General features: G+C 41.0%; 6 protein-coding genes across 10 annotated transcripts; 2 read left to right on the forward strand and 4 right to left on the reverse strand.

Moving 5' to 3' along the window:
* Positions 1-1446: 1446 nt before the first annotated feature.
* On the reverse strand, positions 1447-6193 carry LOC111593180 (probable multidrug resistance-associated protein lethal(2)03659). Its single transcript, XM_023305790.2, has 6 exons — positions 6095-6193; positions 5397-5627; positions 3011-5258; positions 2805-2955; positions 1803-2751; positions 1447-1743 (listed from the first exon to the last, which is right to left on the reverse strand). The coding sequence occupies exons 1-6, from the start codon at positions 6169-6171 to the stop codon at positions 1479-1481; spliced, it is 3921 nt and encodes a 1306-aa protein (XP_023161558.2). The 5' UTR covers positions 6172-6193; the 3' UTR covers positions 1447-1478.
* Positions 6194-6885: 692 nt separating this feature from the next.
* Positions 6886-7742, reverse strand: LOC111593181 (ceramide-1-phosphate transfer protein). Its single transcript, XM_023305791.2, has 3 exons — positions 7532-7742; positions 7261-7478; positions 6886-7202 (listed from the first exon to the last, which is right to left on the reverse strand). Exons 1-3 carry the CDS (start codon positions 7669-7671, stop codon positions 6901-6903), a joined length of 660 nt encoding a protein of 219 aa, XP_023161559.1. The 5' UTR covers positions 7672-7742; the 3' UTR covers positions 6886-6900.
* A 69-nt stretch (positions 7743-7811) lies between these two features.
* LOC111593183 (protein lethal(2)k10201) lies at positions 7812-8681 on the forward strand. Its single transcript, XM_023305792.2, has one exon. The coding sequence runs from the start codon at positions 7954-7956 to the stop codon at positions 8608-8610; it is 657 nt and encodes a 218-aa protein (XP_023161560.2). The 5' UTR covers positions 7812-7953; the 3' UTR covers positions 8611-8681.
* On the reverse strand, positions 8615-9164 carry LOC111593184 (dolichyl-diphosphooligosaccharide--protein glycosyltransferase subunit 4). The gene is made up of 3 exons (XM_023305793.1): positions 9071-9164; positions 8774-8889; positions 8615-8710 (listed from the first exon to the last, which is right to left on the reverse strand). Exons 2-3 carry the CDS (start codon positions 8872-8874, stop codon positions 8689-8691), a joined length of 123 nt encoding a protein of 40 aa, XP_023161561.1. The 5' UTR covers positions 8875-8889; positions 9071-9164; the 3' UTR covers positions 8615-8688.
* Positions 9165-9746: 582 nt separating this feature from the next.
* On the reverse strand, positions 9747-22972 carry LOC111599924 (putative phosphatidate phosphatase). Of its 3 annotated transcripts, XM_030223855.1 has the most exons (8): positions 22895-22972; positions 19725-20209; positions 13278-13429; positions 11794-12006; positions 10884-11063; positions 10644-10820; positions 10438-10541; positions 9946-10008 (listed from the first exon to the last, which is right to left on the reverse strand). In XM_030223855.1, exons 2-7 carry the CDS (start codon positions 20050-20052, stop codon positions 10470-10472), a joined length of 1122 nt encoding a protein of 373 aa, XP_030079715.1. In that variant the 5' UTR covers positions 20053-20209; positions 22895-22972; the 3' UTR covers positions 9946-10008; positions 10438-10469. The 3 variants fall into 3 exon arrangements, with proteins under 3 accessions (XP_030079714.1, XP_030079715.1, XP_023171536.2); XM_030223854.1 differs by lacking the exon at positions 10438-10541 and having other exon boundaries at positions 9747-10008; XM_023315768.2 differs by lacking the exon at positions 9946-10008 and having other exon boundaries at positions 10351-10541.
* Positions 22973-23205: 233 nt separating this feature from the next.
* On the forward strand, positions 23206-27929 carry LOC111599923 (putative phosphatidate phosphatase). 3 transcript variants are annotated; one of them, XM_023315766.2, is made up of 7 exons: positions 23209-23278; positions 24544-24693; positions 26259-26410; positions 26470-26682; positions 26743-26922; positions 27527-27703; positions 27779-27928. In XM_023315766.2, the coding sequence occupies exons 2-7, from the start codon at positions 24588-24590 to the stop codon at positions 27794-27796; spliced, it is 846 nt and encodes a 281-aa protein (XP_023171534.1). In that variant the 5' UTR covers positions 23209-23278; positions 24544-24587; the 3' UTR covers positions 27797-27928. The 3 variants fall into 3 exon arrangements, with proteins under 3 accessions (XP_023171535.1, XP_023171534.1, XP_023171533.1); XM_023315767.2 differs by lacking the exon at positions 24544-24693 and having other exon boundaries at positions 23206-23278; XM_023315765.2 differs by lacking the exon at positions 23209-23278 and having other exon boundaries at positions 23683-24693; positions 27779-27929.

Raw genomic sequence — 27929 nt, forward strand, 5'->3', positions numbered from 1 at the left:
GTCGTGTGCACGTACTCCGATTCGTTGGGTGCTAGAGCACGATGTGTGGTCCCGGGGAGAGGGAGCGAGAGAAAGAGAGATCGTTTAAGATGAGTTACGAGGCCAACCATCGATTTATCTACGTGCCCTGTTCAAAATGTTGTTTATATCTGTGGACTGCACTCTGCGGTCTGCCTGTCCCAAAAAGGACACGTGCACGCGTCAGATAATTGATAAAATTGCTCAGATAAGATTCGGGAGTTTCAGTTAAGTAATTGATATTCCTGTCGACAAGTCAAGTTCCACTGGCTACCCGCTGAGCCGAGCTGAACTGGGTGCAAAAGCAATCTACGGCGACTAAAAAACCGACAGACAATTTATGCCACAGCATTCGGAACTGCCAACACCCACACACAGGAAGAGAAAGAGACGGAAATACATACTATATATACAGATATATATATATGATATTTGGTGAGTTAGCAAAAAAGCAAGAAAAAAATCTGGGAATAATAAAAAAAGATGCTTGCCGCACACAAAAATCACATCATTGTCATCTTCTGGCTAGCAATTTGGGAACCCTCTTTTTTTGCAACGCCCACCGACCCAAGGGCCGACTCACCGACCACCGTCTCTAAGTCTGTCTCTGTCTCTTTCCCTGTCTGTCTGGACTCGCTCTAGTTCCGCCCATCGGCTTCCGTCCACACATAAGTGCCAGCCAGCTTTTGAGTGAGTCTCACTTTTTTGCTGTGGCTCTTGCTGTTGTTATATGTAGTTTGAACGCTTTCAGCGGTTAATGTACTGAAATGTGACGGAATGGGTGGCGCATGTCCATAATTACAAAAACCACCCACCGAGCATGTGGTGGCCACTTGCCAGTGCCTCTGCCTCTGCCAGTAAAAAAAAGTGATGACGTAGTTTGTGGCACAACTCAATTGTTTGGCAACGCCCACCGCTCAGCAGGCGGTCAATTTTTGCGGTAATCATCGTCGCGCGACTTGAACGACTGTTAAATGCTACCGGCGGCTTTTGGCTGCATAGCAGATAGACCGGATAAGCACACTCAATTAGAAAACTAAACAATGTAATTTTGTTAGATGATTTGAATTAAAGTATTTACAACTGCTAATTCGTTTTGCCTCACATTTCGTAGCAGTTTGCTCTGGTAAGTGAGCTTCAGTCATTAATCGATAGTCCCTAAAGTAAACTTGCTCTTGCATTTTCACTGATTGTCGCGTGAATAAAAAACAAAATATATATAAAACATTCCTGAAAGAAACGAAGTAAAAATTAATACTAAATAAACATATTTATTGCATAAACATATTATATAGATTGCAATTGCAATTGGACTTTTCGCACCTCATACTGAACAGCTTTAGTATGCGAGCTTCAGTAATTAATCGATAGCCCCTAAGAGAAGATACAACTTTCGCACGAACAACCGTTAACTTAAAATGGCATGTAAGTAAATGAATTCAATTAAAATTAATTTTGTTTTATTTGTTCTTGCGCATGTAACTCTCTGCTGCTATTTTCTTGAGCTGATTAGCCGTGGCCTTATCAGTTTGATTAACTAGATTTAAAAGAGCACCATCCTCCAGCTGCAAGAGCTTATGTGGTGCTCCAAATTCGATTATTTTCCCTGCATCTATAACTAGGACCCTGTCGTTGTCCATGACTGTGTGAAGACGATGAGCAATGGTCAACACCGTGCAATGGGCAAATTTGGTACAAATTGTTTCCTGAATAAGCTTGTCAGTGCTGTAATTATAAGTAATTAATTTAATCAACATATTTGCAAGATATTATTGATTACTTACTTAGCATCCACATTAGCCGTCGCCTCGTCCATGATGATTATTCGATTATTGCGGAGTATGGCTCGGGCTAGGCAAACCAATTGCCTTTGGCCCATGCTGAAGTTCGAGCCGCCATCTTGCATATAGCACGAGAGCCCGCCCTCCAAGCTGGCAACGTATTTCTTCAGCTTTACATCGTCGAGAGCGTTCCAAAGCTCCTCATCGCTCTTCATACCAAATGGATCGAGATTGAAGCGCAAGGTGCCAAAGAAGAGGACTGACTCCTGTGGTATGATTGAAATACGACTGCGTAGATCGTGCAGTCCTAGTTGGGCAATGTCCTGACCATCTATCTCAATGAGCCCTTCATTGACAGCTAGCCGGAACAGTGCTTGAATAATCGAGGATTTACCAGCGCCCGTGCGCCCCACAATGCCAATCTTCTCCATGGGCTGTGACTCAAAGGTTATACCTTTTAGAATTTCTATATCGTCTGGGGCATACTTCATGCGTAGATTAGAGAAGCGTAGATGACCCTTTTGTGGCCAGTCTGACGAAAGATTTATCTCCTTTGCTGTTTCCAGTGCCGGTTCAGATGGTGTCTTTGCGTATTCCAATATACGCTCCACACTTGTCATCTTATTCTCCAGCTCTGCTGTCTGCCTCATACCCCATTGACACATTATCACCAGTGTCATGGATTGGGTGATAGCCAAGCCAACATCACCGCTGTAGAAGGTCTGATTGATAACCAGGAAACTGAATGTCGCAGCCAGTATGTAAACAACACAAATGAGATCCGTCCAAAAGGAAAAGGCACGATTGGCGCTCGTATAGAGAAAAAGTGCTGAAGAGTTCGTATTCTGATGGCCATGGAAAGTGTGCTCCAATTGTGGCATAGCATCCAACGCTCGTATAGTAGTCAAGCCTTGAAATGTTTGATTGGCATGCGTGTAAACAGGACTACGAGCTAGCAATGAAAAATGACTGTTAGTAAGAATTATGCTTTACTCATTGACTTACTTAAGCTCTCAATGCGTTTCAGACTGCGACTGGCACCTATGTAAAATGAACGGCAAAAGTACATCAAAATGGCCATAATAGCTGCTGGAATGAGTAGCCAATAGTTGGCGATTGCCACGATGACTAAGACAGCCACCACATCCACAAAGAACTGTAGTAGATGATAAATTATAATATAAGTTTACCTTAATTATAGATTGATTTACCTGCAAAGAGTCCATCATAGCCTGGGGCAAGGCCACATCCACGCTCTCAATATCACTAGAGAAGCGATTGAGCACTCGACCCGAGGGATTGGCATTAAAGAAGAACATGCGAGCCCGTATAATCCCAACGAAGAGCAAATTATGCAATCGTAGTGAAATACGTAAACATAACAGAAAGAAGCCAAAGGTGCGCAACAAATAGAGAGCCAAGGTGCACAGTAAGAGGACCGCGTACCAGGTCACCATTCGAGCGCGTGTCTTTTCGAATTGCTCTGTTGTTTCATACACTCGATTCTCCTCCCAGGTAGCCCAGCGAGAAATAAAGATGTCCATAACTGCTTCGCAGACTCGAGCGACAACAAAGAGCGCGAGCACCAAGAAAACTAAAGTGGGCGCGCCCAGAGCACGGAAATAATCCATATACGTATCGTAGCTAACAGCTCCTTTTTGCTGACGCTCTGCGAAGGCACTCTCCTTATTAGATTGACCATCCACAGTCTTTGTAGGATCCTGAAAAAGCTTAGAGTTTCTGTCCACTTGGCTAAGCACCCTCTTTACCAGCTGCTTGTCAGCCTCGATGGCATCCAAATCTGGAGCTGCATGCTTCTCAATAACGTCTCGCAAGTCCGCGTAGCTGCCTTGTTGTGTTAGTCGTCCGGACTCGAAGAGCAGCAAGTGGTCCACATTCTGCAGCAACTGCACATGATGGGTCACCAATATGCGCAGCTTGTCTCCTAAGAATCGATTAAAGCACTTGTCCATTAGCAGTTTGCCCACTCGTGAGTCTACCGCAGCTAGAGGATCATCGAACAAATATATATCTGCCTTGCGATATACAGCCCGGGCCAGACTTATCCTTGCCTTCTGTCCACCACTTAAACTGATGCCCCGTTCACCGACTACAGTGGCATCCCCATGTGGCAGCAGAGCTAGATCACAGTCTAGCTGGCAGGCGTGCACCACAGCTCGATAGCGCTGCTCAATGTATGGTTCCACAAAGAGTATATTTTCACGTATACTGGCTTGGAAGATCCAGGGCTCCTGTGGGGCATAGCTCAACTTGCCGTGCACTTCGATGCGACCCTGCATGAGCTCTACTTCGCCTAAGATCACATTTAAGAGCGTACTCTTGCCAGAGCCCACGTTGCCCACAATGCCCACCAATTGTGTTGGAAGAAGCTTAAAGCTGATGTCTTCAATATGCGCACGTCTTGCCTGCAGAACGCTTGGCTTATTCCAGCTTGCGCTCACGTGGCTAAAAGTGAGAGACTTTTCCAGGCTCTCTATGCAGTGCAGACGACCCACAGGAAGAGACTTTGCAGGTGTCTTGGTTAAGTCCAATTGCAATGTGGGATTATCTCTGCAGTGGGAGGAGCACTCTTCGCTCGTGGGCGATTCAGTTTGTTGTAGGAACTGCGTCACGCGCCTTGCACTGACCACTGTCTGTGCCCAGGTGGTAATGGCCAAGGGCCAAAAGTGCTGCAGGGAATCATTCAGCAAACTGTAGTAAGACGAGAGTATAAACACTTTTCTTGACGTAACCACATCACCTGTATACACATAAGCAATGAGACTCAGGAACAGGGACACCTTCGATATCATATTGGTGCACTGCAACGCAGCGTATATGCTCATGGAACCTCGGATTGCTTTAATCTCCATCTTTCGCACGTTGGCTATCAATTTTGCAAAAGATTGCTCCCACGCATACATTTTGATCACCTGTATCGCACCTATAATCTCATTCATCAGCTTTACACGGCGATCCCGTTGTTCCGCAGAACTAGTGCGAAATTTGGCTGCAGCCTTGGCAGCCCACGCTTGAAGTGGAATCAGCAGCGCAATGAAGGCAATTCCTATTAATGACGTCCAGCCAATCTTAGTGTACATAATGTAGCCAAAAATACACGCCTCCACGGGTCCTTTCCACAAATCATGAAAGAAATAGAAACACAGATCGAACTGCGGCAAATCGATTGACATCACTGATATGGCCAAAGCGCCAAGTCCATCTCTGCCATTGATCGCTGCACGTAAACACTTTCTATATATCAGTCCAGCAAAGGCTACGCGAATCCTTGTGCCCACGGCAAACACGAAAAACATAAATGGGTGAAATATCAGTGAAGTCACCAGTGCACACAGCACAATGCCCGTGGCGTAGAGATAGGCGCTGTCCTTGCTAATACTCGTTTGCCCTTCAGCAAAGTATGATATTAAACCACCCAAAAATAGGGGCTGCAAGGCGCTGTAATGAAATTATATTAGAGTATGAGAATCACTCACACAGAGTGCTTTAGAGGTTCAGGGAATCGCATACTAAAGTACTTATATTGAAACGCACTAAGATTCCGCATATTCAAGTTGTTTATATGATTATACTTACTGTATAACGATCTCCAGGATTGAGTAGATCACGCAAGCAGGCACAAACTGCCAGCCGTAATGAGCGAAGATCAGATGCAACGAACTTGGTTGCTTGCGTTGAGATTCGCGTATCCATGGCTGTTGCAAATCCTCCGTCAATTTCTCACTATCGAAGCAGGGTAAATTTGCATATAGATCGCTTTCCGATAGCTCCTCTCGCCTCCCTTGCCAAAATAAATGGCGCATCCACCTAAATTATTAAAGTAACAATCAGCCTTAAGTTGACTATTGATTGGAACTACGTGCTGCTATGCAGACAATATTCTACGGATCTCTCGAATTACCAATAAATGATAAAACAAAAGCTAACGCATAAGGAATATTTTGTCGAATACCTTATCGGGACAGCCTAGACTTACGGAGCTTAAATGGCTTTTATTTCTCAATCAATATTAAATCAAGAATGAACCGAACTTATTTAATTTTTTTATATGAGATTCTATATTATTTATTAATTATTATAAGAAACGATTTATATTATTACATCATTTATTGATGATATTATTACAGCTCAGTGATATTATTGAAATTCACTTAATATTATTTTGAAAATATTTTTCTTTTGTATTGCTTAACGTATTATTTTATCATGTTTTTATAATTGTTAATTTATTTCATTTTGTTATTTTTAAGATTTTATTGTATTATTAAACTCACAGAAAAAACCATTTTGAGAATATGTTAGCCTTTTGATAGGGATTTGTTTGGCGTTTACGATTTGATGGAGTATTCATAGCGCCGCCATTCACAAAAATTTACAAACTCTATCGTCTATGGCAGACGATTTTCAAATGCGCCCCATAGCACCCTTTCATGCCGTTTTATAGCTAATTTCTGTGTTTGTTTGAAGTGCTTGATTAAGTCGTCATCAAAACATACTTTAAAATATTTTGCACTAGGCACAACACAAACGATTGATAAGAAGCAATGGAGGCTAGTTGGGCCAATGAGACTGGGCTCTGATATTATTTGGCTAATAGATGTTGTTAAATGCGTAATCAATGGGGTAATAGTATAGGAAAATGTCGGCCATTTGTGTGTGTCATACATTAAATGCAGATTGCAGCTAAATTATAAATATACATACATATACAAGAGAGACTTATAAATCTTTGGAGCTTTGACTAATTCGGCATTGTCTCTTAATGATAAATCCTGATTAGCTTTAATTTGGCTAGCAGGGGCAACGTTCTACGACAGTTCTTCGAGGTTGCACAATCTAATCAAGAAGCGACTTAAGATTCTAATTTCATTATAAATTTCGTCACAGATAAGTTGACTATACGATAAATATAGTTGAGAAACATTCTTTAGTCGAACGCTAAAGCTTTAATAACACAAGTACGAGCAGAAGGCAATAAATACAAACAAAGACACAAACATTGGAATGAACCACTCAATAAGACAGACAGGCTAATGGGTTCGACAATACGTTAAAATTTCTATAATGACCTATGAGAGTTTTAAGGCAGGCTATGGAGCTCCTCCAGTGTATAAAGCTGATCAGTGCGATTGTAGACATCCTGCATATACCGTAACATATTAGGCAGCCTTTGAACGGCGTTCGAGACATTCGCATCGCTGCAGACACGCTTGAAGAGCTCACCGCGCGTGGGTATTGCAAACATTGCAACTTGAGCACCTTTTCGAATAAGGAAGGGGTGATGCTTGGCTAGGGTATCATTGTAAGCTGATTTGCAGATATGGTGCGCCTTTTCCTCATCTGCCACGTCTTGCAGACGGTGTAGAAACTCGTACACAAACTCTGCAAGAAATGAAATTAGATAAGATAAGAATCTGTTATCTATTTGACAGAGTACTACCTAAGCCACGATGCAGACGCAATAAGGTGCGACTGCCCGACACGTAGCCTTTCTGTCGCAGCAGGCTGGCTTCTTTCTCATACAACAGCATAGTTTTAATACTATCGAAGTGTTTGTTATCTTCGTTGTCCTGCTGTCGCAGATTGTACAGTATATCCAGTTTGTTGCGCACGTCACTGCTTACAAAAGTAAACACGCTGCCCATCAGTAGGAAGAACCTGATTCAGCAAAACTTGTTAATTTGTTTACAAGTGTTTTCCATTCTAATTACTTCATAATCTCCTCATACGCTTCCAAATAGTCTTCCATCCGGACATCATCATCGTCAATTAAACTACCTTCAAATAAATCTGCGACTTTTTCAATATCAAAGCACTTTTCTGCAGCTGCAGAATCGCTAGCAGAAGACATTTTCGACTTCCTATTATTATTCTACAACGTATATGTTTAGTCAATAAAAACAATAAAGTATCAGCAATCGATATCAGCACAAAAATTTCGATACGATATTTATTGTTTTCTCGAATGCTCTTTACGTTTTCGATAGGCTAGTCAGTTACGTCAAATAGAAAAGGCGCAAACTGTACGATAGTTGATTACCGTGTTCTTATTTGCTAAATTTCACTATACCGTCGTCTACATCGATATAAATAAATCATCTGTTTTAAAAGCAAACGTGAAATTAATTCAGAAATGTCTTCTGCCACTTTACTTACAAAAGCCCAATTACAAAATGCATTGAATAGCATATCCGCTGGCTTTCTAACGTCCGCAGAAGCAAATAAAACTGAGCCAATTTTGTCGCCATTTAAGAAACTTGGTGTACTCATTGACCTCGAAGATATTGAAGAAGCTAAGGAGACAAAGATTCCGCTATACAAAAATGTGAATACAAAGACAACACAAACGCAGTACTACAGCTGCATTCAATGTCGGCGGCAGTTGCCAACTGCACACCTGTTGGATCTGCATATAACCGAGCAACATGATTTATATTTCGCAGTCAGCGTTGAGCGAGGTGACAAGCCCCACTACACATGTTACATTGAAGAATGTCCTTTAAAGTTCTTTCTGCCTGCTGAGCGAAAGGATCATTGCATCAAAGTGCACAAATTCCCTGCCAACTACCGATTTGATCAGGGAAAACTTCCTACCAAAGCAAAGAGTTCCATAAGAAAGGCAACTAACGCAATGGATGTAAATGTGGGTGAAAATATGAATGATGGAAAGCTTCCATATATCAAGGCTTTCAGCTTCGGTCATCCAACGCAGCGAACTTTCAATTCCCGCAAGGAAAAGGCACTTCTCGATGTGCAGGCAATGAGGGAGGCACTGGACGATATGGACTAAGTTTTTTTATATCATTTTATTACTCGAAGTTGATTTTATAAGATACTGCTGTTAATTAACTTGTGGAAATCTCGAAGATCATTTGCTTTTGATGCTAAGCCTGCAAAATAAACAAACGCAAATGAATTGCTTGTCAGGTCATATTTGTAGTTACTTCACTTACTTTCCCGTATTGGCGTTGATGTAGTGGTAAGCAACAACGAGCAGGAAGAGAAAAACACCCAGGACATTTGAAAAAATTGCCAATTGCACATCAGTTATCATTTTGATACAGAGACTCTGCAAACAGAAAATAATAAATTCTTAAGGGCTTCTGGTGACACGTCATGTTTACAGAGAGTGTTGTTCTATAACATGCACACACAATGAATATGGCAAGTTACTGTCATATTGTCATATGTTAGTTATAACTTTAATTAACCATTTTTTTTCGAAAACATGAGATGTGTTTTATATTTACTTTTTATTTCTAAAAAACAAGCCGGTTTTGTTTAGAGCACAATAATTGCCAGAGATGCAAGATAACTATCGATTGATACAAATCTATGGACAGACCTTATTACTATCGATATGAATAAAGGCAGCACTGGTAATTGCCAGAGATGCAAGCTAACTATCGATTAATACATATCAATGGACGTACATTCTTATCGCCACTACTATCGATATGAATAAACGCAGCACTGATAATTGCCAGAGATGCAAGCTAACTATCGAATGTACAAATAGTGACAGACCTTCATATATCCACTATTTGTATTTTGCTGTCGAAAATACTAAAAGCGGTATATTAAGACAATTGTCATTAAGTTATATGAAAAGCCCAAAACTGTATATTCAAAGCTTGACTTTGTAATTTGTAACATATATGAAATTTGACAACCTTATTATAAACATAGCTTAGAAATCAATTAAATTTTTCTTTTGTTATATTTTAAGTATTTTAATCAAAAGCTAAAGACTCATATTAACATAATACTTATTGATGATTGCAGATATTGCAAATCGAATTTTACATAATCTTAAGGTCACTTTAGTGAATATAATCTTTAAGAATCAGCAAACGCTTCTATCTCAGAGTTATACATTAAGTTGTAATATTAATATTAAATACAAAATTTGTTTACATTAACATAGCTAAAAACGAACGAAAGCTGTGCTTTTGCCGTGCTTTAAAATCTTCAACAGGTAACAGAATTTGACAGATCCTTGTTAATTTGCTTATAAATTATGGAATTTGTGTCCTAAACGATTGTTAAATCCATTATTCAAATGAATTGCGGGCTAATTTGTTGTGACAACAACCGTTGAATGTGTTTGACTGACATCCTGGGAGCTACGTGGCAAATAGGACTTCCCATTCGGTTTCGCGGGAAACAGATCAGATACGTAGTTTGCCTGAAAGAAAAAAGATGGAAATGATTCTGATTATTAAAGTGCAGTTTAGAGTGAAATTTTGTAAAGGTAGCAATAAAGATGGCTCCTAAAAGTATGGTATGATTCTTATAGGCGGCAAATAGTTGTGCAAGAAAACTGAGTCCACGTCCAATAAACCAAATGAAGCGTAAAATTGCTGATCTATATTTTTGCATATGTGTGTATGTAGCTGCAGCTGGTCAATTTGAAGCTAATGTGGCAGCCACGATTGCATGCCACATGCCATATTGCAGCAGGTGTTGAAAGCGAGCCAATTAAATGCACGAATATTTCGAAGCTAATGGCGCACTTCTAACAAAAAGCCGACTTAAAGGAAACGCCACGATGTGTGTGTGAGTGTGTGTTAATGTCAATTAATATTATTTTAATAGCTAAGAATCTTGATATTACAAAAGATTTGAAATCTCTCTCTCTCTCTCTGTTCACTGGATCTTAGCTTCTTTGGTGGGCCAAACTGTTTGCAAGTTGAAACACGCTTTGGGCATAAAGTAGCTCTAGAAAAAGATGATCAAGTGAGATGTGTGTGTATAAGACTTGCCGTATATAGTATGTGAAATGATAAAAAGTTGAGGGGGAGAAGAAGGAAAAGAACATACCACAATCACTGCACAAGCAGCTCCAATTGCTGAACCAGCCAGAACATCCGACCAATGGTGCTTGTAGTCGGAGACACGGCTCAGCGCCGTATACCAGGCAATCATAATGAAGAGGAATTGTAGAAAGTGTCGCAGCAGCTTCGAGCCACGCCAATTCATGCGGGCTTGCAGGTAGAGCTGGACAAAGAGGGAGAGAGAGATGCTTAACATAAGGGGCAACATGTAACGAGCTCAACTTACTGCCACATAGACCATGGTGTAGAAGGTGAAGCTGGAGTGTCCACTGGGAAACGAGAGTCGCATCTCTTTCAGCATCCGCGCCGAGCTGCCCACACCTTGGCACTCGAAGTCCATTATATATTTGCCCACATTCGTGGCGTTCTCGCAGGTCGACCAATCAGGCATCTGCGGCTGGCACACCTGAGCAACGTCCATAAGAACAAACAGTCAAACATTGAGAACTGAGTCAAATGAGCGCAGCCGCTAAAGCTGCTTAGCTACAGTTACTGGTTGCCCTGGCTATGGGCAACTCTCATTTGTCCCCTTCCCTTTGGCTACTTGCAACATGTGCTACGCATTTAATGCTCAATTTTGCAGCGCTGTTGCCGCACTTCACTAAATAATAGGGCGTCTCTGTGCTGTTTAGCAGCTGGGGGAGTCCATAACCAGCAGCATACGAAGTGCCCCACCAACAAACCAAGGCTATCTCTGGTGAGGCGCGATTATGCGAGGGTAGCTTACAAAGTATTTGGATGAGATATATATAGCTAATCTATACATATAGCTAATAGGTAATCTCTTGAACAAGCCACCCTCGCTTGGCAAACACTTTAAATATTTATCAAATGCAAATAAAGAAGATAAAAGGAATATCTAGGGGAAGGCGAAGGCCTTGGCAAATATCTTTTATATATGTTATATTAATTAAATATACTCTCTGTCTCTCTGTCTTTCTTTGCCTACCTAGAGCAGCGTCAATGAGCCAACCCTCTCAATGTCGCTAACTGGATTGCAACTTATAAATAGCCCCTTCGTGTGTGTCTGCTGCCTCCTGTCTCGCGTGTCATATGTTAAGCGCGTTGCATATGTTGCATATTAAAATTAATTGGCAATTTGAGTTGCTTAATTGTCATTCGATGGCCCCGCTTACCGCTATGAAGTGTGGACGCAATCGGCCAATTGAGTACTTGGCTATATCCGTCGTCAGTTGACTGGCAGCGGCGCCGAATGCAAAGACACCCATTTTCTTATAGCACTCGACCAGCCAGTCGGGTATCTCGTACGACATGAAGATATAGCGTCTCGCCGATCCAGTGCCAGAGGCATTCGCATTTCTCGACCTTTGCAGCTCAACGATGAGCATCTGTATGGGAGAGAATAAACGGAATGATTAGACTATTACGATCTGGCAACTCAGAATCAGTAGCATAACAGTTATTGTGACCGGTATCGGTATCTGCATGAGAGAATGGCAACGCCAAGACACTGAAACTGGGCAACAGTGGCGTATAACAGTTATTATAACAGTTTTGAAGGAGTCGCAACCATCAATATGTAGAAAATTACTTGCTTTGGATAGAAAAAGGCTAAATTACCAACACTGCCATCCAATATGGAAGAGGAAGAGTGCGAATGAGAGCTTAAGCTTGGGGAAGTAGTTAGAAATCGCAATTGCGGAAGTTAAATAAATAATTTTTCTGGAGGCAATAAGAAATGCTAATTGCTCTGCACTAATTATGAGAAGGGAGAGTGAAAGAGAACTTGTTGAATAGGCTGCTGAGAAGAGAGAAAAAAGAAAAGGCTAAGCTAATGTCTGGCAAAAAGATTAAATTGTGAGGCAGTAGAAAGGCTAGATCTGTCTGAAATAAAGCCACAAAGAATAGGAGACAGAGAGGCAGAGAAGACGACCTTTAGAAGTAATGAAGAGACAGTAGAAAAGGCTACTTTTGTGTGGCAAAAGGGGCTAAGTTATCAGCACTAATTACAAATGTATTTATCAATGAACCATTTCCTTTTAGCACATTCCTTGTGGACAGTTTGTTTTCTTAGGAAGGGCCAATATAAATAGAGCCAGGGGCGGAGGCGGAAGCCGAGGTAAATAGGGAAATAAATAATTGTTGCACAGATTTTCGGGCAATATTTGAGGGAACGAGTTGTTTAGTTTAGGCAGGCGCTGGGCTACGCTGGGCTAGAAGGTACGCAAATAGTCGTAAATTCGGGCCGTTTTTGCTTGTATTTAGGTTTCAGGGGAACTAGGGCCAGGCCATTAGCCAGTTTATAGCCCATCGTTTGCTTTTTAGAGACACAAACAGATGCTTGCTCTGGTTTCATTTACAACATGTGGAGTGGACAGCAGATGCCTCGATCTATCACTCTCCTCCTCTTTCTTCTCTGTGGCGACTCCCACTGCAGTTGAGCAAGAGCTTAAAAGTGGAGCACACATTGACTGTCTATGTGAACTTGAAATGATTGTGCAATAGACTCCAGGGTATCAAATATAAAAAACATCAACTGGCTGACACATGCTTGACATCATTTAACATGGGTGGCCACTTGGGTGCTTCGCCGGTCCCCAAAGAGCCCGCAGCGCTTAATACGCAGTGCACTTTATATCAATTTCAATTGCCCACTTACCACGCCCACTGGTATAACCAGGCCTATGATGTACAGCATCCAGTTGCGCACAGTGGACTCCTTGAAGGGATGCTTCAGCGATTCATCGTCACAGAAGAAGCCGCGCTTGTACGGATCCCCAAACAGAAAGAACCAAAGTATGGGCAAGCCAACTGCAAAATAGAAAAGAACAGGGAATTAGAGAAAGCAGTTGATAAAGTAAATGGTAGTTCCAAAAGTATTCTCCACAGTCGCTTGTCAGAGAACATAAGCCGCCATGATTTATCAATATGCATTTAGTAGGTCATTGGGACTTGGGCATTATCAAGGGGCTCCCTCTCCGGGTTTCGGTGTGCCTGACACTGTTGACTTACGATATGTCTAAGCTATTGATAAGATTACCAATCGGCGGCGTTGTGAAGGGAGACATCAAGACGACATCGACGACCCGCCCTAAAGCAACTATTTTTGTCTGCAACAGCTGCAAGCAGGGGGACTTTCGGGATAGTTGAGGGGCTCCGGGTGCTCCGAAAGGGGCTTAGAACAACTCGTGTCGGACCTTTCAGCAAGCTACACAACTGCTGCAGACACGCGCTCTTTTAATTAAACATGCAGCACCATTGACAAGTAGGAAGCACTGTAGTCGGGTTTAACTGACTGCAGAGTGAATAAGGAAGGAATTAAAAAAGAAGTAACTGTAGAATATATAGATCTAGCTGAATGTAGACCTGGTCTGGAGTGATATCATCCGAAAACTTGCTAATCACAAGATCTCCCCAGGGGGAAGTATCGAAGTTTGCTCTCAGCAACGCTACGCTCGAGTGTACAGTGCAGACTCGCTTAGACGACCCTGAGCGAGTATATTAAATAATTATGCAGCACCATTAATAATAACTAGCAGGCATACAAATTGCTTTCGCCTGGACAAGTGGTCACAGTTTGATTGATTGACTGATCAAGCCATCCATCAAAGGTCCAACGATCGCAAGTGTCAGCGACACTTGAAATATGTTTGTTTTTCTTGATTACAGCGAGAGATCTGCCAGCTACGCGACACGGCGCGTGAGGACGTATATCTAATTAAAATTAGATTAAGTGCAGGCCAGAGAGGTTGTTGTAGCTAGAGCACTAGCTGCCACAGTTGATGCCAAGTCAACGGATGGCTAATTGCCATTGCAATTGTGCGTATTACCTGCGTGAAAGATGCTCAGCGATGCGGTGCCCATTAGGCGCACTGCGAGGGTTGCCTAATGCGTGTAACAGCGGACCAGAAAGACTATTTGGAATGGCTATTTATAGATGCAAATGGCCATTGGCTAGATGTAGACGGCGTCGACTACTTGATGGCGCCGAAAGACATGTAAACTGGGAGCGACACGATGTTCTTTATGCAGTTTTATACTCGCTCCAGTAGGCCACACGGGCATATTGGCAGCTAAGTCGGAGCTAAAGACTTCACATATGGCTTTGTGATATTCTCTTTGTGTCGCACTTAAAAATTGCTATATTCATTGTTACAGTATTGTTAATATTACTTGTATACGCTCACGAGGCGCGTGACAAATCGCAAACTTCCATATCTTTTGAGACTTGGAATTTGGTATATAATTGTGCAGTCATATATATATATATATATATCTATATATATATATGTCTAGAGAGGGAAAATAGTTTATCTCGCACAGTTTTGAAGCTGGAGCTCAATCTCAAGCTGCAGCTAGAATGAAAAAATGTTGCAGCTGAGTCACTGTTGCCTTGCCTTTAACAATATTTTGAATTTCCTTATAATTTTGCTTTGATATTAAGTCTAACAATTAAGCACTTCGAAATTTGTCTCCATTCTTTCCCATAGTTCTATATTAGCATGCGAAGCGAGGGCAGTTTAATGAGTGAGCCACGCTTAGCAGCAGTGCAAGCTGAGCACATCGGAAGTACTCGAATACACTCAACTATTTATAGAACTTTTTATAGCAGGAGTACTTGAGTTGGCGTCGATTGCCCGCAGAGTCAGACATAGGAGCAGAGTGCAAAAAGCAGGATTATGGATTTTTAGCCACAGTCAGTCACTGTGAAAGGCACATGAATAGCTGGCGACAAAGGTAGGACCCTAAAAAGAAAGTGAGGCAAATGTGAGCGCAGCTGCATTCGAGGGGAACAGGTTCGATCTTTGTCTTTGGGAGTGACTTAACATTGGATGCTGGGAAACTGATGCTGGGCTGCAGCCATTGTTCCCAGATTAGAGTCGTGTTGCAGCAGAGCAAGTGACCTTTGTATGCGGGCGGCTTATCCCAGCCCAAACAGTAGCCACTATCTGGGGTATCTAGCGCATCTATAGATATGGATTTTTATGTCTTTCGTCTCGAAGTATAGAAAGGGAAAAGTACAATTTTCAGTTAAATGGAACAGAGAGAACTCTGTATGGAAGCATAACTAAGTAGATTGAATTTATGTTTTTGCTGCCCTTTGTTTTTTTTTTTTTTTTTTGATGAGAGATTCTCATTCGAAATGGTGGAACATGGGCGGAAGTGGTTCGTTTAGAGGCAAATCTGTCGCACTTTGATTTAAATTTTATAGAAAGTGCTTTGCGTTCATTTGGTGTCAAGTCCATTTCAATAATGCCCCTCAGCCACACACACACACCCACATACACACATACACACACTCACACCCACAGACAAAACAATTTGTTTGTTAAACAAAGAGGTAAACGCTCTAGAAACTATAAAGGGAGGGGGGTGGTAAATATTAACCTCATCCACCTCCAGATATGATTCAAACGAAGCCGCAGCTGCCACCGACGTACGCCACATCTGAGTCTCAACTTATCTGTGCAGTTGCCCACAGATACTTTTGTGTCTTTGGATGCTGTCGCTCTCTCTCTGTCTAGGCGCGTACACAAACACTTTGTGGCCCACACAAACATTGGGCGGCACTTCATAAAGGCTGCCGCTGCTTAACGTGCAACACAAAGAGCTGCAACTATTTCGAACTGGGAATTACGAAAGCTGAAACATAGAACTCTTCTCTGGCAAAGATTCTACTATCAGTGCTGTTCATTTAGCACTTTTCCAGCCAGCCAAGAGACAAATATTTGACCATATTTTAGGCATTTTCTAATGAAAGCGAAAACCAAATCTTATCTCATCTGGCGGCAGCTAATGAAGACAATAACTGTCTGGTTGCTCAATTCTAATAGCATTAATTAAACAAGACGGAAGTTTAATTAAAGACAATTAATACCAAAGATTTGGACTCTTAACCTCTAGCCAGCCTCGCTGACTCGCTGCAGACTCCAGACTCCAGACTCCAGACACCCGACGTCAGTCTCAGTCTCCAGCATAAGCTCTAAGGATGACTGACAGCTCTCATTGATCGATCAGCGAAGGACAAAAGCAAAGCAAAAAAAATATTCATTTGCGAATTTCGGAGTATAAGAGTTTGAGAATATACGAAGAGTCGATTATATAAATTTGAGAGTATAAGAGTTTAAGAGTAAATACGCTTAAGAAGCAGTCTCGACTTGACCACTCTTAATTGCTTTTATATACACATCGGACACAGACACAGACCTCGACTGAGAAACGCATTCAGGCATCTAAAGTATAGGGCAACATCTTTGGTAATTTCGGGCTGCAGTACGCCACATCAGTTGCAGGGACAATGCAGTGAGATCGCCAAAGCGAGGGCGACTGCGACACATGAATTGCAATGTGCAGTGCACATGCAGCTGAGTACCAGGAATTCCCAGAGAGATGCAACAAAGGTGTCGCTCAGGTAGGGGCCAGACACCTTTGTCATGACAGGTTTGAAATATTACCAATAGCTCAAAATCAGAAAGAGACTGATGAGGCACAGATAATTACATATGCTTTGAATGCCTCACTAACTGTAGCAACTGACAGAATAGAAAAGGTTTACTCGACATCAAAGATATCCTACAGCTAATAAATGGGGATTAAATACACGATTACAATGGAACTTAGGTTTAATTCGCCTATAGGAAGTGTTTCTGTGTCGTTCACAAACTGAAAATAGAGGAATGATAGATAGATACCCTGTAATCAATTAGCTAGTTGCTCAGAATATGATTGTGCTTCGATTCTTTATAACTTTCGCATTGCTATTAAAGATTTGAAACACATTAAAGATACCCTACAGTCAGTAAGAACAATACTCTTCAATTAGAACTATTTTTTGTTTCCAGGGTATAAGCACGCCGATCATCGTTTTCTTTTGGCAGCTGTCTCGCCTTCGTACGTGTTTGTTATTTTGTTATTGTGGCTTTTGGCTGGAAAGTAAACAATAATATTAAGGGAAAGAAGAAGAGCGAGATTGCATCCATTGGCCATGACAATAAAGCAAATGCGTAGCATAAATATTTTTCTTTCTACTTAGTTTTTCGTTTGAACATAGGGAATATCACTCCAGCCCCTCCTCGGCACAATAAATTATTGGAGTGCGTACGCACTTTTTTCTTTTTCTTTTTCTTTTAATTTTTCTTTCTCTTTTATGAGTTTAATGACTCCACCAAAATACAAGTCGAGGGGGAGTTTTCCCAATTGGTTGTGCTGCAGCTCGTTCGCATTCAATTAACGTCAAACAGAGACGCTCGACGTTTATTTTGAGTCCAATTTTGGGATTGTTAAGGTATGTTGAAGACCCAACCACAATAGCTGAAGTGGAGGCACGCACTCAGCCTCTGCTCGGCGTATCACTCTATCAGCGCCTTCTGTGTCAAAACTAATTTACGTTCAAATTAGTTGGCGACAGACGAAAACGTCTAACAGATTCGACAGCCACTCAAGTTAAAGTCTCTTAATATAGCTCTTAAAAGTTGCTCTCTTACTAAAAAATACACAATTATCTGATTGGAGTGAATATTTAATTGGAACTTATAAGATGTTGAAGCTGTCTCTTAAAAGCTGTTCTCTTTCTGAAAGTTTACAGTATATCTGATTTATGTTATGTTAAGCTAATTGGAATTTATTTGTTGCAAGCTGTTCGGTGCCTAAAAGGTCACACACAAATCGAATCCGAATGTATTAGAATTTGTATAAAAACCAATTAGAATTTATTTGTGGATGGATAACTTTCGGTGTTTTTACATATTTGATTAAGTGTGCAGCTGTTAAAAGTTTTTTCGTCTTATTCATGGATTCCAATGGGGCTTTTACTTTCGATAAGGGACTATAAATGGAAACGATTTGATTATTTGATTATGTTGAAATATTGAAAATTATTTTTACTTTTTATTGCCTTTTATGGATAAGATTACTTAAGTGTCATGAGTAAATACCCCTATTCTGAGCACAGATAATGTTTCAAACTCTATAAACTTGGCTATATCTTAAATTAATTTCCTTTTTTATTGCCAAAACTTAAGATAGATAAGCGAAATCTTATTCAGACAAAGCTGATTCATCAAGGATTAATGTCCGGTTATATATAGACACTTTTGAGGGTTCAACACGTCTTGCAGCACCTTTTGGCATAAACGAATGAGTCAGCCTCAGTTATCTGAGCTACCTGCTGCCAATCTACAGTTATTTATGTTCAGATGTGTGTAGGAGCCCCTTTTTAAGACATTGCAGTATTCTGTGAATCACATATGTCAACTGTTCAAATAAGTAAGTAGCACAGGGAAGCTGTAAATACTTGAGTATTTATGTTAGAAACAAACAAACACAAGGTGTTCCACCTAGTTGCCAATTGGAAAAACATTTAAAGCCCGGTTGAATGAGTCATGTAGATTAAGAGAGAGGGAGAGAGCGGGTGCAAAAGAGAGTCTGGGCACTAAACAATCAAAGACGCACTTCGAATAGCCAACGGGTTTTACGGTAATACAATAAATATTATGAATTGCTTAGTCGAAACACGTTTTTTAGTCAACGACTGCTGATAAAGACTAAAATATAATATTGCTGATTGTGAAGCACACACACATGTGAAGACTCCCCCATATAGTTGGCAGCATGTACCGTTTTTTTGGTGACTTTATTTTGCATGCAAATGTTGACAAAAGGCGTAGCATAAGGGAAGCAGTGTCAGCTAAACGAATAAAAATAGCTATAATTGAGTTCTGTGACTTGATTAGCGGGCGATTTGAATGCTTTTTATTTAAACACTTAAATTGTGGTTGCGGTAAATACGAAAATATTATGCCAAACAACTTACAATAAATGTTTAGCTGTTCCGAAAGAGCGCAACAGCTTGTAGTTCTCTGAGAGAGAAAGCTCTGTTGAGCAAGGGCAACTCAGCGAAGCGCGCACGCACACATCTAAAATGCCGAAAATTACATAAAAAGAAATATACAAAACAAACATTGCGACACACGAGAAGACGGCAAATGCATACATATGCATGAGCGCGCACACACACGCACACGAGTGCACGCACAGATTCGGATTTACGTATATGCATATGGTAGTATGGTTGCCGCGTGCGAAATTACGAGAGGCAAACACTTACCGCAGAGCAAAATCAAAATATCGAGGCCCACACGGCATAAAATTCGTTTGTTTGTGTCCATATTTTTTGTGTGCTGCTGTTGTTGTTGTGTGTGATTGCTGTTGCTGTTGTTGTTGTTGTTATTTACACCTTGCAATCGCTCCTCAATAATGGCGTTACTGTCGTTGTTGGCAGTCAGCGCTGTCGTCTGTGCAGGTGGAGAAATGCCAATGTTGATGACGTGTTTGTTGTAGTTGCTGCTGGCCACGTTAGCGACTAAGCCTGCACTCAATTGACTTTCCGGCCGACGCAGCGGTGTTGTCTCGCTCGCTGACGATTCGTTACTCATTTCGAAATCGATTGGGTGCTTTCGGTTAACTTAAAAATGTTGCTGACAAAAGCTTAGCAGAGCTTTGCTCTCTCACTCTCTCTCTCTCACTGTCTTGACAATGAACTTGGGCTTTACTGACGGCGCAGGCAGCTGCTTGTGACGTTCAGGTAAATTTCTGAAAGAGCGTTAAAAAGATCAGAATTAATAAAGGAAATTTCGCTGTTACACAGGGCACATTTATTAAGTTTGCCTGTATGAGTAATGTCTGCGGAAGCCCCTAAGATTAAGAAATGCAGCCCGTGACAACTTCATTTCGGAGTTATCATGCTGTGATTCATTGCAGCTATGATTCGCATATCGAAATTCAACAGGTATTTGGGTATTTTTTAACCTCGATTCAAGTTTTTGTTGTATTGAAACTAAATTCCAACTTAGATAAAATCTGTTGCTAATCAGCCAACGACTCCAGGTTTGTGAGATTTATAAGCTCAAAGCATACAGGTGTTTCATATCAACTTCGTTGCTTCTTAGATTTCAATGTCGAACGCGAATTGCTTATATCAGCCGCACAGACGTATTATTTTATTATTGTTATTTACACGGCAAAAAAACAAAAAACAAATAAGTACAACGACCGCACATGGATGAACTGGACACCTGGACACTTGGACACATGGACAGGGGGACAGCCTGTAGAGCTGTCGGTGTCGTCTTGCGGTCTTCTTACGATGACAGCGTCGTCAGTCTGTCTGCGAGCTGCATCTACTACCCATCTAGGTAGACGGGGCGGACGGAAGGGGAGGGCAGGGCTCCAATAATCAGTGTGAAATTGAATGCCTCGACTTCCGGACAGTTTGCTGACGTTTATTCATGTTTGGTTGCCACTTTTTGGATTTTTATTTTTGTTAGCGCCACAAAGTCATAAATTCGAGCTCATATACATGTGTATACATTATATTTAATATGCAATTTGCATTTACTCTTATGATTATGTTTTTTTGTTAATTTCAATATGCCATTCGTTGCGCTCAACGGGCAACAGATGGCGCTGGCTGACCTTATTTCGCAGCAGGCGCGACATTCGTCTCCAACAGGCCGGTGGCGGGGCAGGAATGGTGTGCAAGGCTGCCTCAGCTGGTGGTCATTGCCCGTCCATAAAAATAAAAAACGATTAACCCCAGCATCAAGAAATATGCCTTAAGAATTCAATAGTCAGCTGCATTCAGAGAGGGAATTTTTTGTTTTTTGTGCCTCGGTGCGATAAAGGTTAATAACACATGTCTAGGTTTATCTATTTATAAGTTGATTAAGCCACAGTTACAATTTTAAGCAACGTAATCGGAGCCACAAACTTTGTTGCTAAAGACATTTTCTAAGTATGGGAAATTAACTAGTTCGAAGCAAACTTTGTTTATAAACATTTGCTAAGAAAAAAATGGTCCTTTTGGCAGGGATATTACTGATTGACATTAAGTTAGGGAAATTAACTGGTTGCTGAAGGAAATTACTCTGCATTGGCAGCTGAAGCTTGTTTTGCTATCTATAAATAGTTCTTGGCTGTTGGGAAGCCTAGCGAATCATTGACTCGATCTCTGTTGGCCATATTTGAAGCTGACAACTGCAGATCCCCAATCGAATGCGGCAGCTCGTGGAATTCTCTATGCTGCTCTTTACTCTCCACTCTTCACTCTCTGTTCTGGCTGTCTTTTGTTTGACGTTGGCCACTGCCACTAGTTGCTAAGGATTGTTGTTCCAGCTACAGGTTCTCATTGCAGTTAAGGCTGCTTATTACAACGCCCTTTTTTACGTCCGAGTAAGTTAACGAAATTGCATAAAATTACAGAGATTCTATTTGCACAGACTCTGGCCACAATCTTGGCCAATAAGCGCTGCACGACTCACTGAGCACAGAGTGCTGATCGCTGCTCATTACGATCGAAAACAGCTACAGTGAACTACAGTGAAATCCCTGTTGAGATGCATAAGATATTGAAATCTTTCATAATTTATTGAACAACCTTCGCCCGTGTTCATTTTTACTCCTCTTTCTTATCAGCTCCAGTTGCGTTTGCTGTTCACTATAATCTCGTTAAGTAAATAATTATTTGCATTTTGGCCAACTGCCAATACGACGCGAGTCGGCTGTCACCGATTGCCCAATACTCTATACACAGAACTAAATGTAATCCAAAGATAAATGAGGAGAGACGAATAAGGCACAAAGCCAATATGCCCACTCGCACTATCTGAACGGGTATAAATACATAAACAGAGAAGGTGACGGGCTTGCTGTTTCATAAAAATCGATCAAATTATTAAATTCATCATGAAACGCAATTCAGACTGGCCGCCGTTGCTGATTAGGCGAGCCCACCTGCCCGCACCATACACCTGAGCAAATGATAAGCAGTACGCAGTCATTAAACACAGCTCGACACTAACTGCACTCTATTTGGATCTTAAACATTGACTCCTATGAGTTGACCTTGGCCCCCAGCTGGCCCCAAGTGAAAATCGATTTTCGCATCGATGTGAGGGAAACATATATCAGAAGTTGATACGGCCCCATACGAATACGAATGGATATTTGCGGGAATTGTTTGCCAATTTGTGCTGGCTTCATTCATTACACAATGCCTTTGAACACCTTTAAACATCTTTGTTTATAAATTGGCTTTAATTTTTTTGGCTTGTTTTGTTTACTTTGGCATTAAAATATATGGGAAGCTCACTTTCCTGTTTTCAATGCTATTTAAATTGAATTCGAGGAGAGATAAAAATAAAAGTAAATTAAAATTATAATCTTTATTAATTGAACTCACGCACACACACAAATATAAATAAAAATAGATATTTTTACCTTTTTGCCAATTGAATTGAATTTTCGCCTGTGGAAAGCAGCTGGGAAAATTTCTGAGCTTGCTGCTTTGCTTCTAGCGTCAGGTAACAGTTATTTATTCATGATTGTTATGCATAAACAAATTACGAAAGAAAGCACAAAAAAATTTCTCGCAACAGATTTTCCTATAGAGTAGTAGACGGAACTGGACCGAGCCGAACCGACCGAACACATCCGCGGCATAAATTGAACTAAAACACTATGAAGGGAGAGACAGCAAACGTGCCTTGTGTTTGTCACACGCACCGACACAGGCAGATAATGGATGAGAGCGAGAGAATTCGTTCTATGCTCTCATCGAGTTTTGTGAGAATGACACGGAATGTGCGCACTCGCATTGGCCAGGTGAGGCAAAGGCATATTCTAAGCTTAGATAAGATATATGTTGTATGTTTGGAAATCAATGGAATTTCATAAAAATAATAATAGTAATGAGGTCACGATACCAGCAGCATAATTAATAACTCGACAGATAGCCGATGTTTTAAATAAATTCCCATTTAGCAAGTTATTTCTATTTCGAAAGAGAGAGCGCCAGCAGTGCCGAATGCTAAGGATTTGTATATCTGTGCAAATTGTTTAGTCTAAAGCACTGTAGTCTTTTTCGGTTCATCTTCACATCTCAAGCTCAAATTGACTATTCGCTCGAAAGAGAGAGCGCTTGCTGCTCTCTTTGGCACTCTCAGAGCAGCTGATATCGTTTTAAAGGTGTTTGAACAATGCGCCATTGGCGTTGGTGGTGGGTTGCTTCGCTGCGCGCTCAGTTCTCTGGGCATTGTCGAGCGCTGCGGTCGCTTATTTTTCTCGATCGCTTCAGTTAAATCTTTGTCTTTGCATTCTTTGCGTTTTCGTCGCTGACGGCGCTGCGCATGCGAAAGAATAACGCGCAAGTAGTAAACTAAAATAACGGAATATAAGAAACAACAATAATAATTATGGCTATTTAAGCAACCTCGACGAAGTGCGAATTCAAGTGCAAATAATTTTAAAATGAAGAAAAAAATAACTTAAAAAGTTGTCCATGTTTTGTGCGTTGCCAGCAGAATTGAAGCAACATTTCGCAATTTCCGAGTGAAACGGCTCTTCTGACCGACAAAAAAGTCAGATTTTTTGTTTATTTTACATTATTGATCGGCGGGTTTCTCATTTACGCAACGCCGACGCTTATCACCAAGCCAAGCCAGAAAGGCAACGTTCCTGCCTTTCTCAATAGCCAAATCAGCCAAAGTAAATAGCATTCGAAGCGAGTCCATTAGCGTATGCCCAAATATTTGAGGCTCTCCTTCTCGCTGTGCTGATAACGATGCCCACACACATTGCCAGCAAGGTGCACTAGAGCCACACCCACACAATGAGCAGCCTTCGGCCCGCTAGTGTCTGCGATACGACGCCGCTGCAGCGTTTTGAGAGCCAGAGCAGCAGCGGCGAGGAGCCGTCCTCGCCAACAGCGGCGAGCATTGTAGCAGCCGCCGCCGCCGCTGCCGCCGCCGCTTCAGCTGCGTCCACTTCCAATTCTCACCAACTCCAACTCCAGCTTCAACACCAACACCCACTGCAGCAACAGGAGCAGCTCCACAACAACAATAATAATATTAACGACAATGTAAAAGTTGATTTGCAGCTGCCACCGTTTGTGGGGGTTACAGCGGACGCAATGCGTCTAGCGAATGGACATTCAGCAAATGGCGCCAAGCAGCGCCGCCGTGGAACAGCTCAAATCTTTGGACGCGTTGCAGTGGACGTGAGTCTGCTTTTCTGCCGTGAGTATTGATTCCAAGTTTATTTGGCATGAAATACAGAACAGACTTCGAAATCTATATATACGCGAGGGTGGATAGAAGATAATTAAATAGAAAACTACAAATTTATTTACTACTGATAACATTGCTACAATTCAAATTGTACTGTTATCTTTACTATTCTGCTACTATTAGTCTACTACTATTCAACTCTAAGACTCAACAACTAGTACTACCTTTCTATTACTGGCATGCTAATACTACCATGTTTATACTCATATTTTACATTGGCTTCTGATATTAATTTGGTTCTACTTTAATGTTTTTACTTCTGTTCTCCTATAATTACTATTATTTTGCTACTACTACTCCTGCTGTTCTACCACTTTGCTAATATTCTACTACTATTGTGGTATTACTACTACTACAATTAACCTACTACTACTATTCTATTTTTACTACTACTTTGATAGTAGTTCACCTTCTACGTTTCACTTACTAATTTTCTACTGCTACTACACTCCTAGTACTACTAGTATTACCACTCTTCTACTACTATTAGTACTACTGCCACTAGTTGAGTACAACTATTTCAATTAGTTTACTGCATTTATTTAAACTGTGTGTTTATACCTTGATTTAGGTGGTGTGAGATCGAACATTAACTTTGAGAATATATTTATGTATAAACTTATATAGCATTGCTAGAATTGCCAGACTTCTCTTCATTTCTTCTACTACTTTTACGATGTGCTATATCACATTTTGTACCAATTGATCTCTGGCACTGCATGCGTCCATTTAAAGGTCCCGCTCCGGTTCTACTGTCTGCATAGAGCATGAGAGTGAAGTATGTGCCATATCAGAGTTTTAGCTGTCGTCCAGCTATGCTTTATCTGTTCCCCTCTCTGGTCACCTCTTGGCGCCTTCTGTGCCATCATTGTTATCGGAGACCCCGAGCGAGCATCATACGCTTAGGTTGTTATTCATTTAATTAATAATAACACTAGGAATGCTATTTTTTTTTAATAAATAAGCATCTGTGCTGTTGGGGGCCCTCCAACAGATGCCCAATGACGGACCAAATATATGAGAATTCGCTCATCGAGTGTTGTCTGATTTATATTTGACTTAATTTACGCAAATGTTTTTTCTGGGGTGAATTTATTGTACAAAGTGCTGTGAAAATACCAACAGCAACAACAACAATGAAATGAAAACATCATCATTCATCAGCTTGATTTCGAATTGGAACTGTGTGGCACTTGGCTCTGTTTGTTTACAGAGCTCTAATTTGGGCGCGATCAGCAGACCTTGCACCGATGAGCTAGTGCGTCAGCTAGAATCCGAAACCGCATGGCAATGATGATGATGATGATAATGATAATGATAATGATGATGATAATGATGATGATGATGATGATCTAGACCGCCCTTGACAGACAACTTGGCTTAAAGTCTACACTCTTATTGCACTATAGAAATCTGTCTTCATATATATATCTACAGCAATGCTGATAATGATAATAAGAATTGATAATATTAATAATAATTATTATTATTTTGCTTATTTTAACCTATTAAAGTTGGCTTCACCATGTTCGGCTTATCGTTGTACGTTGAGCCGCATAAGCGTGGTTTCTTCTGCAACGATCTCTCTTTGAGGCATCCTTATAAGGAATCCACCATACGTAGTTGGATGCTGTATCTGATGTGTGTATTGCTGCCCGTTGCTATGGTAAATTTTCGCTAAATCAAAGTGGAAATTCTCAATTTTAATCATTGCACATGGCACAGATTTTGCTGGTTGAATTTTATAGGGCGCAGGACTGGTCGAGGCATCATAATCAGCCGGGCAGTGGCTACTATTTGTGCCACATGGAGCTCCCACACTGGGCGGTGGACAGCTATCGTATGATTAGCACCTTGTTTTTTGGTCTGGCAGTCGAGCAGATGACAACGGACTTGGCCAAATATACCATTGGACGATTGCGACCTCATTTCTTTACCGTAAGAAGCAGAAGACAAAGACTTGCTAAGGCAAGTCTAATCACAATTCTTTCATTTCAGCTCTGTAAGCCTATGCTACTCGATGGGACGACTTGCGCCGATTACGTCAATGAAGGCCGCTACATTGAGGAGTACACTTGCACGGCTAAAGATATAAGTGTGAAGCAATTCAAGAATATGCATCTCTCTTTTCCTAGTGGCCATTCAAGCTTTGTATTCTTCTCCATGATCTACTTGGCGGTGCGTAAAAAATACATATATACATATACATATAGATGTACATAAGCATATACATATACACAGCACACTCATAATGGTGCAATATGTATATATTCACTTCTTATGTATTCATTTAGGCTTAGAAGAATCGAGATGGCCTCTCGCTATCTTAGCTACTCACACATAATTGCTCTCTCAAATGTTTGTATGTACACACGTATGTATATTGAAATGAATCTTTGCATACTTATGCAATTATTACTCTCGCACTCTCTTTTCTATTTATTTTCTGCTGAAAGTGAATATTGCAATAGAGTAAAAGGATTTGCTTGCCTAATGGAATATGACAAGCCTTAGGTTAAGCGCAAGCGAGCGAGATGACCTCTTGCTATCCTAATTACTCTTATATAATTACTCTTATAAAATTGCGCTATTTTTAAACGCAGCTGTGCATATTCCAAAGCAATTCCTACACTCTCTCTCTCTCTATCTCTCTCTTCTACCCTATTTGTTTTCTGCTGAGAGTGAATATATTGTAAAACAGTTAAATGGCTTGCCAAGCTCATTTAAAAGCACACACATATACAATTGATTGTTTTGTAATTGAAATCCTTTTTGTTCGTAGATCTATTTGCAGCGTCGCGTGAACTGCTCGCGCCTTCGAATGCTGCGACACCTGTTGCAATTCCTCTTGGTAATGTTCGCCTGGTATACGGCTCTGACGCGTGTCTCCGACTACAAACACCATTGGTCAGATGTCTTAGCTGGCAGCGCGATAGGCATTGTCTATGCTTTTCTAGTGGTAAGTTATAGCTCACTCTTTCTCTCTATCTCTCATATACATATATATATTAATTCGATATTTTCTTTGCTGCAGACATCGAATTTTTGGTAACCTGACAAAATCGAACCGAGTTCAAACCCCAATCAATTGGCTTTTAAATTTTACGTTCATGGATTGCCTTCGTCTCTACGTATGTGTGCAACTCTATTTATAACTGTTTCTGCGAATATGGTGCATATATATG

Source organism: Drosophila hydei, unplaced genomic scaffold (genome assembly GCF_003285905.1).
Source record: "Drosophila hydei strain 15085-1641.00,03,60 unplaced genomic scaffold, DhydRS2 tig00000315-arrow-arrow-pilon, whole genome shotgun sequence".
NCBI classification, from domain to species: domain Eukaryota; kingdom Metazoa; phylum Arthropoda; class Insecta; order Diptera; family Drosophilidae; genus Drosophila; species Drosophila hydei.

Excerpts from the sequence above, each read along its gene's own strand:
- LOC111599923 (XM_023315765.2), top strand. The coding sequence starts at position 24,285 with ATGAGCAGCCTTCGGCCCGCTAGTGTCTGCGATACGACGCCGCTGCAG. Across the intron at positions 26,411-26,469 it reads TATTGCTGCCCGTTGCTATG|ATTTTGCTGGTTGAATTTTA; the intron begins GTAAATTTTCGC and ends CACATGGCACAG. Across the intron at positions 26,683-26,742 it reads TGCGACCTCATTTCTTTACC|CTCTGTAAGCCTATGCTACT; the intron begins GTAAGAAGCAGA and ends CTTTCATTTCAG.
- LOC111593184 (XM_023305793.1), bottom strand. The coding sequence starts at position 8,874 with ATGATAACTGATGTGCAATTGGCAATTTTTTCAAATGTCCTGGGTGTT. Across the intron at positions 8,711-8,773 it reads ATCAACGCCAATACGGGAAA|GCTTAGCATCAAAAGCAAAT; the intron begins GTAAGTGAAGTA and ends TTTATTTTGCAG.
- LOC111593181 (XM_023305791.2), bottom strand. The coding sequence starts at position 7,671 with ATGTCTTCTGCTAGCGATTCTGCAGCTGCAGAAAAGTGCTTTGATATT. Across the intron at positions 7,479-7,531 it reads GCGTATGAGGAGATTATGAA|GTTCTTCCTACTGATGGGCA; the intron begins GTAATTAGAATG and ends TTGCTGAATCAG. Across the intron at positions 7,203-7,260 it reads GCGTCTGCATCGTGGCTTAG|AGTTTGTGTACGAGTTTCTA; the intron begins GTAGTACTCTGT and ends CATTTCTTGCAG.
- LOC111593183 (XM_023305792.2), top strand. The coding sequence starts at position 7,954 with ATGTCTTCTGCCACTTTACTTACAAAAGCCCAATTACAAAATGCATTG.
- LOC111593180 (XM_023305790.2), bottom strand. The coding sequence starts at position 6,171 with ATGAATACTCCATCAAATCGTAAACGCCAAACAAATCCCTATCAAAAG. Across the intron at positions 5,259-5,396 it reads ATCCTGGAGATCGTTATACA|CGCCTTGCAGCCCCTATTTT; the intron begins GTAAGTATAATC and ends ATTTCATTACAG. Across the intron at positions 2,752-2,804 it reads GAAACGCATTGAGAGCTTAA|CTCGTAGTCCTGTTTACACG; the intron begins GTAAGTCAATGA and ends TTTCATTGCTAG.
- LOC111599924 (XM_030223854.1), bottom strand. The coding sequence starts at position 20,052 with ATGAGTAACGAATCGTCAGCGAGCGAGACAACACCGCTGCGTCGGCCG. Across the intron at positions 12,007-13,277 it reads TGGTTATACCAGTGGGCGTG|ATGCTCATCGTTGAGCTGCA; the intron begins GTAAGTGGGCAA and ends TCTCCCATACAG. Across the intron at positions 11,064-11,793 it reads TGCGTCCACACTTCATAGCG|GTGTGCCAGCCGCAGATGCC; the intron begins GTAAGCGGGGCC and ends GACGTTGCTCAG.